The sequence below is a fragment of the Phyllostomus discolor genome, chromosome 8, assembly GCF_004126475.2.
Source record: "Phyllostomus discolor isolate MPI-MPIP mPhyDis1 chromosome 8, mPhyDis1.pri.v3, whole genome shotgun sequence".
Classification (NCBI taxonomy): Eukaryota; Metazoa; Chordata; class Mammalia; order Chiroptera; family Phyllostomidae; genus Phyllostomus; species Phyllostomus discolor.
This window is the reverse complement of record NC_040910.2, coordinates 91,521,266-91,533,648: the sequence shown is the minus strand read 5'-3', so window position 1 is coordinate 91,533,648 and position 12,383 is coordinate 91,521,266. Positions and strand designations below refer to the sequence as shown.

General features: G+C 61.9%; 1 protein-coding gene across 1 annotated transcript in view; it reads left to right on the top strand.

Moving 5' to 3' along the window:
• The window catches only part of CRHR1 (corticotropin releasing hormone receptor 1), a 45,511-nt gene extending 34,053 nt beyond the window's left edge, over positions 1-11,458 (top strand). The window contains exons 5-13 of the mRNA XM_028520808.2: positions 4,820-4,926; positions 5,454-5,574; positions 5,797-5,950; positions 6,223-6,283; positions 8,354-8,426; positions 8,657-8,742; positions 8,932-9,067; positions 9,238-9,279; positions 9,816-11,458. Coding sequence (XP_028376609.1) covers positions 4,820-4,926; positions 5,454-5,574; positions 5,797-5,950; positions 6,223-6,283; positions 8,354-8,426; positions 8,657-8,742; positions 8,932-9,067; positions 9,238-9,279; positions 9,816-9,956 — 921 coding nt within the window. The 3' untranslated portion in view covers positions 9,957-11,458. The remainder of the gene's footprint in view (positions 1-4,819; positions 4,927-5,453; positions 5,575-5,796; positions 5,951-6,222; positions 6,284-8,353; positions 8,427-8,656; positions 8,743-8,931; positions 9,068-9,237; positions 9,280-9,815) is intronic.
• The last annotated feature ends 925 nt before the right edge of the window (positions 11,459-12,383 follow it).

Sequence of the window (12,383 nt, the reverse complement as noted above, 5' to 3'; positions counted from 1 at the left end):
ACAGAGGCCCAGAACGGGGGAGGGGCTCACACAAGGTTACGGGCAGGGTGAGTCGGGGCCTGCAACCCCGGGGCTTTGGAGGCCAGGCCGTGCCTGCCCCCAGTGCTCAGTGTGAGGCTGAGGCGAGGCTGGTGGTGGGAGAACAGCTTTCCCCACTCACCTAGTGCCCCCCTCCCCCTGAGCACTCGTCTCAGGTCACACAGTCCAGACCAAGTGGTCCGCCCTAGGCTGGGGTTGGCGGTGCGGCTCCCTGACAACCTGATCTGAGCAGAGACAGCCCCCAGGTTGCTAAGCACGCACACCTGGAAAGTCCTGGGGCTGGGGAGGAGGGTGCCCCCGGGACCGGGGGAGGCAGGTGGGGGTTCCAGGTGAGGAGACGTAGTTGAGCCAGAGGAGATGGGCTTGGTTAGGGGTGGGAGGGCAAGCAGCCCAATCACTGGGGCGGGGCCTCCTTACCTGGAACACGACAGAGGTGGGGAGGATGGGGAGCGGGGCTCATGCTCAGGAAGGCAGGTCGGTGCTGTCGGCAACTCTTGGGACCACAGGTGGTGCCCAGAGAGGGTGGTACGGGTGCCGCAGGGCTAAGGCGAGAAGTCTTCAGCCCCTCCCCACCCCCATCACACCCACCTTGTGCTCTGGATGAATCTCCAGGCGACAGTGACAGTCCCCTTTGAGGACATCGGCAAAGGGAGAGAGGCCGGCTGCTCCCACCCTCCCCTCCCCCACCCTGTACTGGGGCCTCCTGAATGACCCCGGAAGTTCACGGTCCACCCAGACCTCTCTGCTCTAGTTTAAGCCCCTTCCTTTTAGTCGGCTGATGGGGGACACTCAGCAGCCCTTCTTCCCCCAATGCCCTCCAGAGACTCAGGGGCCCAACTCAGCTCCCTCAGCCTTCTCTTCTCCCGGTCCTGTCGCTCCCCCTGGGACTGAGGTCTTTCTCTCCTCACCAGCCCAGGGGTGGGGTGGGGGTTTGGTTGAGGAGGAGCATTAGGGAGCCCCAGCCTCTCACCAGCCCCCTCTTCAGTGTTCTAGTGGGAACTGCACAGGCTTTGGAGGCACATGGTTTGGGGCTTGGATTCTGGTTCCAACACTTGTGCTGCGTGACCCTGGCAGGTCCCGGCTTCCTGGTCTGTCTGTAAAAGGGCCGGAAGTCACACAGTCTCTGCCTCCTGGCAGAGGGGGGCAGTACCTACCTGCATCTTGGCCTGTGGAGGGTACCATTCCTGTCATCTCACTGGGAGTCGTGGGAGGCTACAGCATGCACCCAGGGGGAAAGGTCATTGATGAGGAGACCACAGGTGACACGGCCACCTTTCCTCTGGTTACCGACTCGGTGGGAGCTGCCACTCACACATACTCCCACCCAGCCTGCCCTGCCTGGCTCTGTCTCCCACCCTTTTCCCAGCAGCCTCCCCTGGCCCTGTTGCTTAGCATTCTGGGTGATCAATTAATTTAATTTGTGAAAATGCCATCCCCTCTGCCAGCCCCCAGCCTTGCCAGGCCCCTTGCCAGGCCCCTTCCCATTCCCAGGACTCCTTGGTCTCTGGGAGCTACTGCGAAGAGTAGAGTCTCCAATTAGCCAAGCACCCCGGCTTGGATTCGCGGCCCTGGACCCTGGCTAAACCCTAATTAAGCACCAGCGCCCAGGGAGATTGCAGATAATGGATTGGCAGGCCAGCAGCCTGTGAAATGGGACTTGTGAGGGCACCCAGAGGCCAGGCTGGGGGGGGAGACCTGCCATGGCCATCACCCCCAGGGGACAACACCCTCTCTCCCTGCCTCCGTTGGGAAGCTCCCCAGAGGGCACTGACCCCAGCACCAGGCTGCATTGGTCCCAGCTCCCCCAACAGCAGCGCCCCCACACAGTCTCCTCCCACTGCAGGCGCACCCCCACCACCCCAGACTCTCCCCCACCTTCTGTGGCACTTGCACACACCCTGCTCCCTCCCCCACACGGTGCCCCTCTGCCCCATGCTCTGCTGAGCACAGGGGGCCCAGGCCTCTCACAGCCTGGGAGGGCTCGCCTCGCCTCGGGAAGAGGTGAGTGAGACTTGGGGGGTGCAGGGTGACGGGCTGGGATTCACCGCTCACAGGGCAGGTGTTTGGACCAGAACTTCTGAAATGCTTAGGGCTCATCTGGGCTTCTTGCTAAAACGAACATTCCTAACTCAATGGACCTGGGGTGGGGCTTAAGATTGCACACTTCTTAAGGTTCCTGCAGTCTCCTAGGTGATGCAGACGCTTCCTAGGTGGGGATCACACTCAGAGGAGCCAGGGGCCAGGTGAGAGAGAAGCTCCTCCAGACGCCCAGGTGGAGAGGAAGGGCCACAGAGGGCGAGGCCAGGGCTGGGAGTGACTGGGGCTGGAAGGCCCGGGGCTGGGGATCTTGGCGGGGCAGCGAGGGCTGGGCCGTGGGGGCTGGGCCGGGGGCACTCCTTGCACAATCCTGAAAAGGCTTCAGAGCAGCAAACCTGACAGTGCTGCCTTTCGGGACAGGGCGCAGCGTGCAGAGAGTCTGGTCACAGTTGGCTGGACACCACTTACTGGGGTCCGGTCATTGAGGGTACGATGGAGTGGTCTCCGCCCAGTGCCCCCCTGCTCCACCCTCCTCGGGATGCCCGAGGTGTCCATACTGGACAGAGACAGAGTGCTGGTCAGGTCCCCAGGCATCGGTTGTGCCCATTTGTGTTTCAAGCATTTCAGCGGCTCCTGTGGTTTATGGTGGCTTTCTCCCAGGACATCACTGCTGGCTCATGGGTGTCGTCAAGGTCTCTCAGAGTGTCACTGGGTGTATGTTAGGATGTTGCTGGCTGTTGTCTCAGTGTCATTGACCACCTCTCAGGATGTTGCTGCCTGTCCCGAAGGGTATCTCTGGCCATCTCTTGAGTACGGGTGGCTGTCTCTCCTGGTGATGCTGGTCGTCTCGAGGTAACACTGCCCTCTGTCTAGCAGTCTTCTCGGGCTCTCTTTGCACTATGACCCCTGGCACCCCCTCCCAGCTGGCCTACTTCTTCTCAGATCGCATCAGACCGATGTGGCAGCTGGGGGACAGCCCGGGCCTCCGACCCGAGGAACCACGCAGAGGCGCCCTGGAATGGTCCGTCCCAGTTCTCCCCTTTCAGCCTCAGTGGAGAAAACCCCTCGTGAGCCCCCACCCTCTGCAGAAGCCCAGGACGGAGAGAGTGCCTCTATTTTCCGTCCCTGCTTGTCCCTCAGGAAATGCACCCGGGGGGGGGGGGGGGGGGGGGGGGGGGGACGGGGGAAGGAGGGTCTTTAAGACCAAGCAGTACTGGGCTCCGCCTGCTGGCTGAGTGGCTTGAGCCGATTATGCAGCCTCTTCAGCTGGAAAAACAGGGACAGAAGGACAGTCTCAGAGGGCAGTTGTGATAAAGAAAAGCAGTGACATCTGTAAAGCTCCTGGCTCTGTGCCCAGCATACAGCAGGTGCTTAATACATGACTCATCTCACCCCAAACCAAACCACCCTGGCACCGCCTGCTGTGGGGGTCGGCGCGGGGTGGGGGACAGCTGACAGCAGGTAGGGTGCAGGGCCCCCTGCACGCCAGGCTCATCCCGCCCACCTGGGCCTACGAACGGAGCAGTTCTCACACCGTTCTGGGCTCCCGGGGTTGTCATCGCCCGGGGGCTTCAGTGTGGGCTTGCGGAAAATTTAATAAAAGGTAACTAAGCACCAGCTCCGATCAGGCTGGATGTGTGCGTGGAGTCTCCGGATTTGGTGTCAGCTGCCAGGTGCTCAGAGACACCCCCTCCCCCATGAGCACGGCCCCCTCCCTCGCTGTCTCTCTCCATTTACACCTCCTCGGGTCTCAGCCCCTAGGAGCCTGAGTCGCTAATGTATTTCCTGCCGTGTTCCTGAAAGCCTCTGCCAGGAACGCCAGCCCCTAGAGCAGAGCCTCTGAGGTCCCTCTGGGGCTCTGGACCCTGTCAGAGGCTCTGCAGCGAGGACGCCCCCTCAGGAGGGGCGGGGGTGGCTCCTGTGCCCGCTGGGTGTCCTCCTGCAGCGGCACATCCCTTGGGGGAGTGGGCTTGGGTCTCACTTTTCTCATTGGGAGGATGGTCAGGGCCTCACTTGATGGGCCATCAATATATGAAACGAATTAAGTAAGAACATGGGGACTTTGTTGTAGCCCTGAGGCAGGGTCCTCTTCACTTCAAGCAGAGCCCCTGAGCCGGGGCAGGCCCTAGAAAGTGAATGGTAGAACCTGAGAGCGTTTCCGTGATATCTCACGATTCTGGGGGTGCTGATCCCCGGCAGCTCTCCCCCCTTGCTGACAGCGGCGGGCTTCAGCTGCGGCAGGAGGGAGGGATTCGGCGGTGACGCAGAAGCTGGTGGCTCCGCCCAGAAATGGGGGTTGGAAGGGACCTCTGGAGGGTCCTGGAGGGTCCTGGAGGGTGGCGTCTGCACCCACCAGAGCCTGAGTGTTTGAACTGAAGGGACACGGGAGTGTGAGAGCACACCTGTGAGCCGTGCCCACGCGGTTGTGCGTGCAGAACAGGGAACGCAGTGTGATGTGGAGTCAAGTTCACCGACGTCTGTCCCACGGCACGGAGCCGTGGACAGAGCATGGGATTCAGGGTCAGGCGGACAGTGGGACACAGTCTCAAACCACACAGCACTGACACCTGAGCACTGACAAACTACTCCAGCGCTGACACCTGGGGTAACTCGGGGAGGGGGTAACTGTTGCTAGTGTTGCCCACTCCGTCTCGGCCACCCACAGGGGCTTCCACAGACACGCAGCAGGTGCAGGGGTGGGGCTGTTCGGGAACCTCACCTCTGCCCCTCTCTCTGGCTGCAGAAGAAGAGCAAGGTGCACTACCATGTTGCTGTCATCATCAACTACCTGGGCCACTGTGTCTCCCTGGTGGCCCTCCTGGTGGCCTTTGTCCTCTTTCTGAGGCTCAGGTGAGAAGTCCCCAGCTCTGGGCCTGGGCCTGGAGTCAGAGGCAGGGGGCCGCTGGGGAGGGGGTCCTGCCCCCTCACCTCAGTGGGAGGAGGTGACAGATACAGAGTCCCAGGTCTCTGGGAACCTCAGGCAGAGTCACTTCTGTCCCCCTTCATGTAACTGCTGGGGGTGGGCAGGGAGGATGGGGGACAGCCAAAGCATCGGGGCTGAAAGCTCGGGGGAGGCCTCCCGCTGGAGGTCTTGCGCTTTCTGGCCGTCAAACCCGGCATCACAGGGAAGGTAGGAGGGCCCACAGGGGAAGGGACAGCCCTGGTCCTGGAGCATTGGCCATGGCAGCTTCTGCCCCCGAGCTGAGGTCTGGGTGGGCCACAGCGGGGAAGGGTCCTGTGTGACTTAGCCACTCAGCCTCACTCTGAGGCTCAGTTTCCTCATCTACACACTGGGCTGGAGTGCTGCTGGTGGCCCGCCCCTCATCCTCTCTCCCTGCCCCTTACTCCCATCACTCACCTGCCCCTGCTGCCCCCAGGAGCATCCGGTGCCTCAGAAACATCATCCACTGGAACCTCATCTCGGCCTTCATCCTGCGCAATGCCACGTGGTTTGTGGTCCAGCTCACCATGAGCCCCGAAGTCCACCAGAGCAACGTGGTACGTCCTGGAGGGGCGGGTCTGGGTCACAGGAGGGGTCCAGGCAGGGCTGCCCTGGCAAAGGGTGGGCCAGGGCGAGGCCTTGGAGCCCACGGAACAGGTGTGGATCCCGGGGAGTGCCCCGTATTGCCAAGGGGAGGCCCCAGGCCCAGGGTGGGGTGCTGCTGCTGCCCCGGCCTGTCCCCAGGCTCATTGTCATCTCTGGTGGGGGTGGGGCGGCAGGGCTGGTGCAGGTTGGTGACAGCCGCCTACAACTACTTCCATGTGACCAACTTCTTCTGGATGTTTGGGGAGGGCTGCTACCTGCACACGGCCATCGTGCTCACGTACTCCACTGACCGGCTGCGCAAGTGGATGTTCATCTGCATCGGCTGGGGTGAGCGGGCCCACCCCCTGCCTGCCCGCCACCGGGCAGGCCGGCTGGCTGCAGGGCCAGGTTGGGGTGGCAGGGTGTGCACCACAGCCCTCTGCCCCCACTGAGGGGTGGGGCGGTGGGAGCACCTTGAAGAAGGTGTGTTGGATGAGTGGGTCCCAGCTCTACCCTGGGGACCCCTATCTACCTCCAGGCCCTGGGCTGCATGGGGGTCCTCGCAGCCCTGCACCCCAGCCCCCACTGACTGGCTCTGTGACAGCCAGTCTCCTCCCCAGGTGTGCCTTTCCCCATCATCGTGGCCTGGGCCATTGGGAAGCTGTACTACGACAACGAGAAGTAAGTCACCTCCTTCCTTTCTCTGCCCTCAGGGCCCCCTGCTCCCCAGGTCCAGGCTTTCAGCTCAGCTCTGCCCGACACCCCCAAAGGGCCTTCAGCCATGTCCCCTTCCCTGTCAGGGCCACGGGTTCTTCGTCCATAACAAGAAGATGCTGGGGGCTGGGCTCACCCTGAGGCTCCTTGGCGGTGCTCGAGGTGGGACTGGACGGGCGGATCCAGGCCACGTTATCTGTCCTGGGCTCTGCCAACAGGCAGGGTCACATGAGGGTCACCTGCTGTCTGTGGAGTCAGACTTTCCAGGGTCTGAGCTGTGGCTCCATCACTAAGTAGCTGTATGCCTTGGTCTGCTTACTACAGTGTGCCTCAGTTTCCTCATCTGTAAAGTGAGCATCCTATTAATAGTGCCTCCCTCACAGGGCCATGGGGGCGTGATGTGAGTTAATACATATTAAGCATTTCGAATAGTGTCTGGCACATAGTAGAGGCTGTGCAAATGTTTTCTATTAATTTTAAGACTTGCTTTAATAAAAGATCCCATAGGCTTTATAGAAACTGATCCAGACAATCTCAGACACTCCTTCCAGCTCCAGACTCCCGAGGTGCTTTATTAAACAGGTGCAGGTGCTCCCAGCTGCCCCTGAAAACAAGACTTCTGCTGCAGTGGCCCTAGCCTCGGCTCACCCTAGAACCAGCCCGGGAGCTTTAAAAAGCACCAGTGCCCAGGCTTGCTCTCCAGGCTTGGGTGTAATTGGTTCAGAGTGTGGCGCAGGTGCCGGGATGGTCTATAACTGCCCAGGTGGATCCTGCGGTGCAGCTGAGATGGAGAACCGCTGAGACAGAGGCAGAGAAAGGGGACAAAGCCGGAGGGCGTGCCAGGATCTTCTCCACCACAGTGGTCTCAGGAACGCACTGTCCTGCTGGTGTTCCAGGCGGCCTCCATCAGTGACAACCCCTCCCCACCACCACCTCCCTGGGATGGACAAGGGACCTAAAAAAATTGTGTTCACATCTATCAGGGTGATCCTTCCTGACTCTGTTTGCACAGCCGATGGGGTACAGGCCCAGTCCGAGGGGAGAGGGCAGCAGGAGCGCCGTAAATCTTGGGCAACGGTGCCTGCGCCTGCGCCTGCAGGTGTGCAGGTGTGGGTGTGAGTACTGGGCGGAAGAGGAAGAACAGGTTTCCCACAGCGGCCCAGCGTGCATCTTGGAGGGAAAAGAACGCCAAAGTTGGCGTGAGTAACTCTGGAGCGCCACCTAATGTCAAGATGCTGACACTGCGGCAGAGGGGATTCAGACTCGAGGCCAAGGACTGGAGTTGACTCTAGACAGCTCACGTTTGGTCTGCACAGTATTATGTGAAAACTTGAATTAGTTGCCAGTCTTTAAAAAGTCAAGATTTTCCACCTAAAAATCTCAGTGCTTGTGTATGGAAGCATGAGATCTAGACACTGCAGGCCTGCATGCCCACAGGGGCATCCAATCCATCCATCCTGTAGGCACGAGGAGGTGGGGCTTCCTATGGGCCCCATCCCCGCCCACTCCCCACACCTCCCAGAGCTTGCTGGAGGGAGCTCAGGAAAATGCACAGCGAGCCTGCCTCCTGCAACAGGTGGAACCTATGGAATTCCTGCCTCAAGACTGCTCGCGCTGCAATTGAACAGATTCAGAGGTGTGGGCTGCTGGGTGCCCACTGCGTGGTGACAGGGGCAAGGCACGGCTCCTCCCTCGGGCATGTGCCAGAGCCACTGGGGGACCGAGGGGAGCAGTGGTGTGCTGGGCCCATGCCTCTCCCGCTCGGCCGTCTTTTCCGTGGTCTCCCTGCCACACTGCCTGCCTCCTCACTGTGTCTGCTAGCTTTACATCTCAAGACAGAGGGCACTGTCCATCCTGCAGATGGGATAACGGAGGCACTGTGGTGGGACCAAGTGGCTTGACTGCTTTCGGGGATTGGAACTGGGCACCCCCAGCCTGGTTTTGGGCCCCACCCTGCTTTGGCCAAGCACCACCCTTCCCCCCATGCCACTGACCTGGACTGACCCTCGGCTCTCTTCTCCATCTGTGGCCTTCTAGGTGCTGGTTTGGCAAAAGGCCTGGGGTTTATACCGACTACATCTATCAGGGCCCCATGATCTTGGTCCTGCTGGTAAGAACCTGGGTGGGGGCAGGAGAGAGGGGCACAGTGCGGAGGGGCAGCCAGTGCCGACTGGGGACCCAAAGGATCCCTCTGCCTGAATGTTCCGGTGCTGGTGAAGGTGGGGGAAGAGCAGCAGGGGGACCGAGACCAGACCGGAGGTGGCTGAGTCCCTGACCTGTGCACTCGCCCTGGGCGCGCACACACATGTCCACACCGTCCCGCCCTGTGCTCCACTGCAGATCAATTTCATCTTCCTCTTCAACATCGTCCGCATCCTCATGACCAAACTTCGGGCGTCCACCACGTCTGAGACCATTCAGTACAGGTAGCCGGTCCTGCCTCCCGACCCCGGGGGGCTCCAGAGATCCCAGCCTCTGACCCAGGGTCTCCCCCCAGGCCTGGCAGTCCCTCCCAAAACCCCACTCCCCCTGTCTCAGGTGGTCCGGGCCTGCCACCCCGCCCCCGTCCCCTCTGGGTGGGCTGTGACTCTGGGCCTCCCCACCCCCCACCCCAGGAAGGCTGTGAAGGCCACTCTGGTGCTGCTTCCCCTCCTGGGCATCACGTACATGCTGTTCTTCGTGAACCCCGGGGAGGATGAGGTCTCCCGGGTTGTCTTCATCTACTTCAACTCCTTCCTGGAGTCCTTCCAGGTACCGCGCCTACTCCTCCCTCTGCCCTGGCTGCCCGCACCTCCGGGGGTGGGCATTCTCCCAGGCTGGGGCTTGGCGGGGCAGGGGGCTGGGGAGGGAAGGGGGCTGCCCAGAAACTGGGTGGGGCCGCACCTCACACCCCCTTCACCCGCCTTCTCCCTCCGCCCCAGGGTTTCTTCGTGTCTGTGTTCTACTGTTTCCTCAACAGCGAGGTGAGGACCCCGGGCCGGGGCTCAGGATGGCGGGAGGCCTTTGGGCCCAGCGATGGTCTGTAGTCCCCCTCTGCCCTCCACATGCCAGCCCTCCTCCCTGCCCCCCGGTTCCCGCAGGGATGCACGGGACGCCCAGGCTGCGCCTGCAGTGGCAAGCCTGCTCCTCTGCTCATGGGTGGTTGACATGAAGGTGGGGGGGGGGGGCAAACTGGGGCTTCAGTCTCATCCATGAGTCTGTGAAATGGGTTGTTGAAAGCCAGGAAGCTGAGCCCTGGGGCCGGGGGTGCACGTAGGTTGAAGGTAGGGGTTCTTCGTGGCAAAGGCTTGAAGGAACTGTCCCAACAAATATGCCAATCAACAATGTTGCAACAGTGTTCCTTGGTGGCCTCTGCACACCTCACACCTGTGTCCCACACCTGTGCACTGCTCACTTGTAGCTGCTTGCCTGTACAACTGCTTATGGCAGCCCTCGGGGGTGGGGGGGGGAGCCACCCTGTGACTGGGCCCCAACGCTGTGGTCTGCTCTGTGCCCACAGGTCCGCTCTGCCATCCGGAAAAGGTGGCACCGCTGGCAGGACAAGCACTCCATCCGTGCCCGTGTGGCCCGGGCCATGTCCATCCCCACCTCCCCCACCCGGGTCAGCTTTCACAGCATCAAGCAGTCCACGGCCGTCTGAGCCGGAGGGCCATGGGACGGCCCCGAGCTCTCCAGTGGGGAAGAGGGTGGCCAGGCTCAGCCGGCGGCCATGTCTGTGGAGGGGACCAGCTCCTGCCCACTCTGCACCTTCAGGGGCACTGGCATTGAGACCTGGGAGCCTCCTCCCTGACCCCAGCTGAGCGGGAGTTCCAGCCTGTGAGACCAGCCACACTCTGGGCCACAGGACAGATGGAAAGTAACCTATGAGGCTGGGCCCACGGCCTCTGGCTGCCCCACACCCCAGTCCTCCCTGGCAAATGGAGTGGGAACGGGAAGCCAGGAAATCCAAAGCAACACATGGGTCCCTCCATGGGGTGTCTTCTCCCAGAGCACAAGGTGGCCAGCACACTGGAGACCTGGGGCTTCCTCCGCAACTGTGGGGGCCATTCACTGCCCCAGGGGCATCGTGGGGAACCCCTGCGACAGCACCCCGACCACCGCCATGATGCCTCTAGCCCCCGAGATGCTTTCTAACAACACCAGGAACCAGGGCCACCTTGTCAGAGACCTGGACACATCACAAGCCGGTGGCATCACCAGACAGCAGGCTATGTCACCAGAGACCCTCCCGAGCCACCAGAACTCCCTCTGGCCCTGTGGCGCTGCCACCAGAGATGCCCTGCCTCGCTGCACTGCACCCTCGGACCTTCACTGCCCCGCCGGGCGCGCGGGCGCCCCTCCCTACCCTGCCCCAGGTGCCTCCCCCTCCGGGAGAAGTTGGGGGTGGGAGGGAGTGAACTGCAAGCCAGAGCCAGGGTGTGTCCCAGCCAGAGCCAGTCTCCCTTTGAGGGGGCAGGGACTACAGGGGACCATCCAACCTGCTGGCTGAAGTGACGTGGCCTCTGGGCAGCCTCTCTGCTGGTCACAGAGAGCTTCGTGCCCCTGGATGGCCTCTGGGCAGCGTTGTTAGTTAAGCAAAGATAGGAGAAGGGGCAGGCCCCATAGCCCCTTGCTGGCCCCAGTGCCCTGGAGCAGGACAAGCGGCCCTTGGGTCAACCAGCCAGCTGATCGCTTGCACCCCTGGTATAGACTGGCCCAGCGCTCCCTGGACCCACCCATGTCCAGAAGTACTAGACAACCAGAGTGAGCTTTGGGGTGTGGGGCTGGGAGACAGGGGTGGTGGGTGTAAATAATAATATTTATCTTTTCAACCAGCATCTGTGAGGTTCAGGACTGTGCCGGGGCTGGGTGGCGAGTGCCTGGGGGACGGGGAGGCCACCTTCCGTGCTCAGGGCCACAGTGGGTCAGGGAACCTGGTGGCGCTCCCGCACCGTCCAGGGTGGGTGCGTGGTGAGCCCTGCGAGCCAGTTGTGGGCTGAGGAGGACGGGTGGGTCCTGCCGGGTCCTGTTGTCACCCAGGTGACAAGGACAGCTTTGTAAGGGGGTGAGTGATGGGGGCAGAGGATGGCACGGGCAGGGCACAGCTGGAGCAGAGGTGGCAAGGGGACCAGGGAGGAGTGTCCAGGCCCCAGGGGAGGAGCTCAGACGGAAACAGGGAACAGGCGGGGATGTAAAGCCAGGAAGAGTGAGCACACACAAATTGTGGATCCTTGGGGAGTCCGTGTCAGACACACAGCTCTGTCCTCCCTCCCGAGGGTCGAGGAGTGTTTATCTACCAGCTCCTTCCGTCACGGGGGAGGGCCGGTACCAGGGGTGGTTAATCCCCCTGCACTTCCCACCACTACTTGGGCCACCAGGAGGACAAGGGAGAGCGCCCAGCCACAGTGGTGGCATTTGCAGGAGTGCACCGAAACCCCACCCCCAGCCTCTGGGCCTCTGACCACAGGTGCACGCGAGGGTGTGTAGTGCCAGAGCACCAGGGACCGGCCAGAGTGACGCGCTGAGAGCCCTGAAGCTCCTTGGAGGGAAGGGAGGGGCTGTGGGTGGGGGAGGAGCTGGGGGTGTCCCTAAAAGCTGTGTGGGGCACCCTGCTCTGTCCACTCCAGCTCTGTCCCTTTAGGCAGAGAGATGGGGAGGGGGACCAGCTGAACAGGAGGTGTGGGGGGGGGGGCCAGGGAACGCCAGGACACAGATAGGCCCACGGTGTCCAGAGCAACTGGGGGAGAAGCCCGTAGAGTCCCGGCTGGCAGGAGGGACCAGAAGTGACTGGTGAGGCCACCGCTGAGGCATCTTTCTCGACTCTGCGTTCCACTCAGTTCCACTCCACGGAGGGGGAGTGAGGAAAGGAGGCTTTTCTTGGGCAGTGTCCGGGCGTGGGGGTGGGATCACAGTGGCACAGGCCCCTCTCTCAAGCCAAAGAGCACGGTCGCTAACACTGCCCTACCTGGTCCATTTCTCCTGGGCACCCTCCCTCAGGGACGCAGATCAGCAGTGGAGGAAGAACCACAGCCGGGTGTTTTGACTTTCCACTTGGGCTCCCCCCACCTCCCTGAGTGCGACAGCAGAC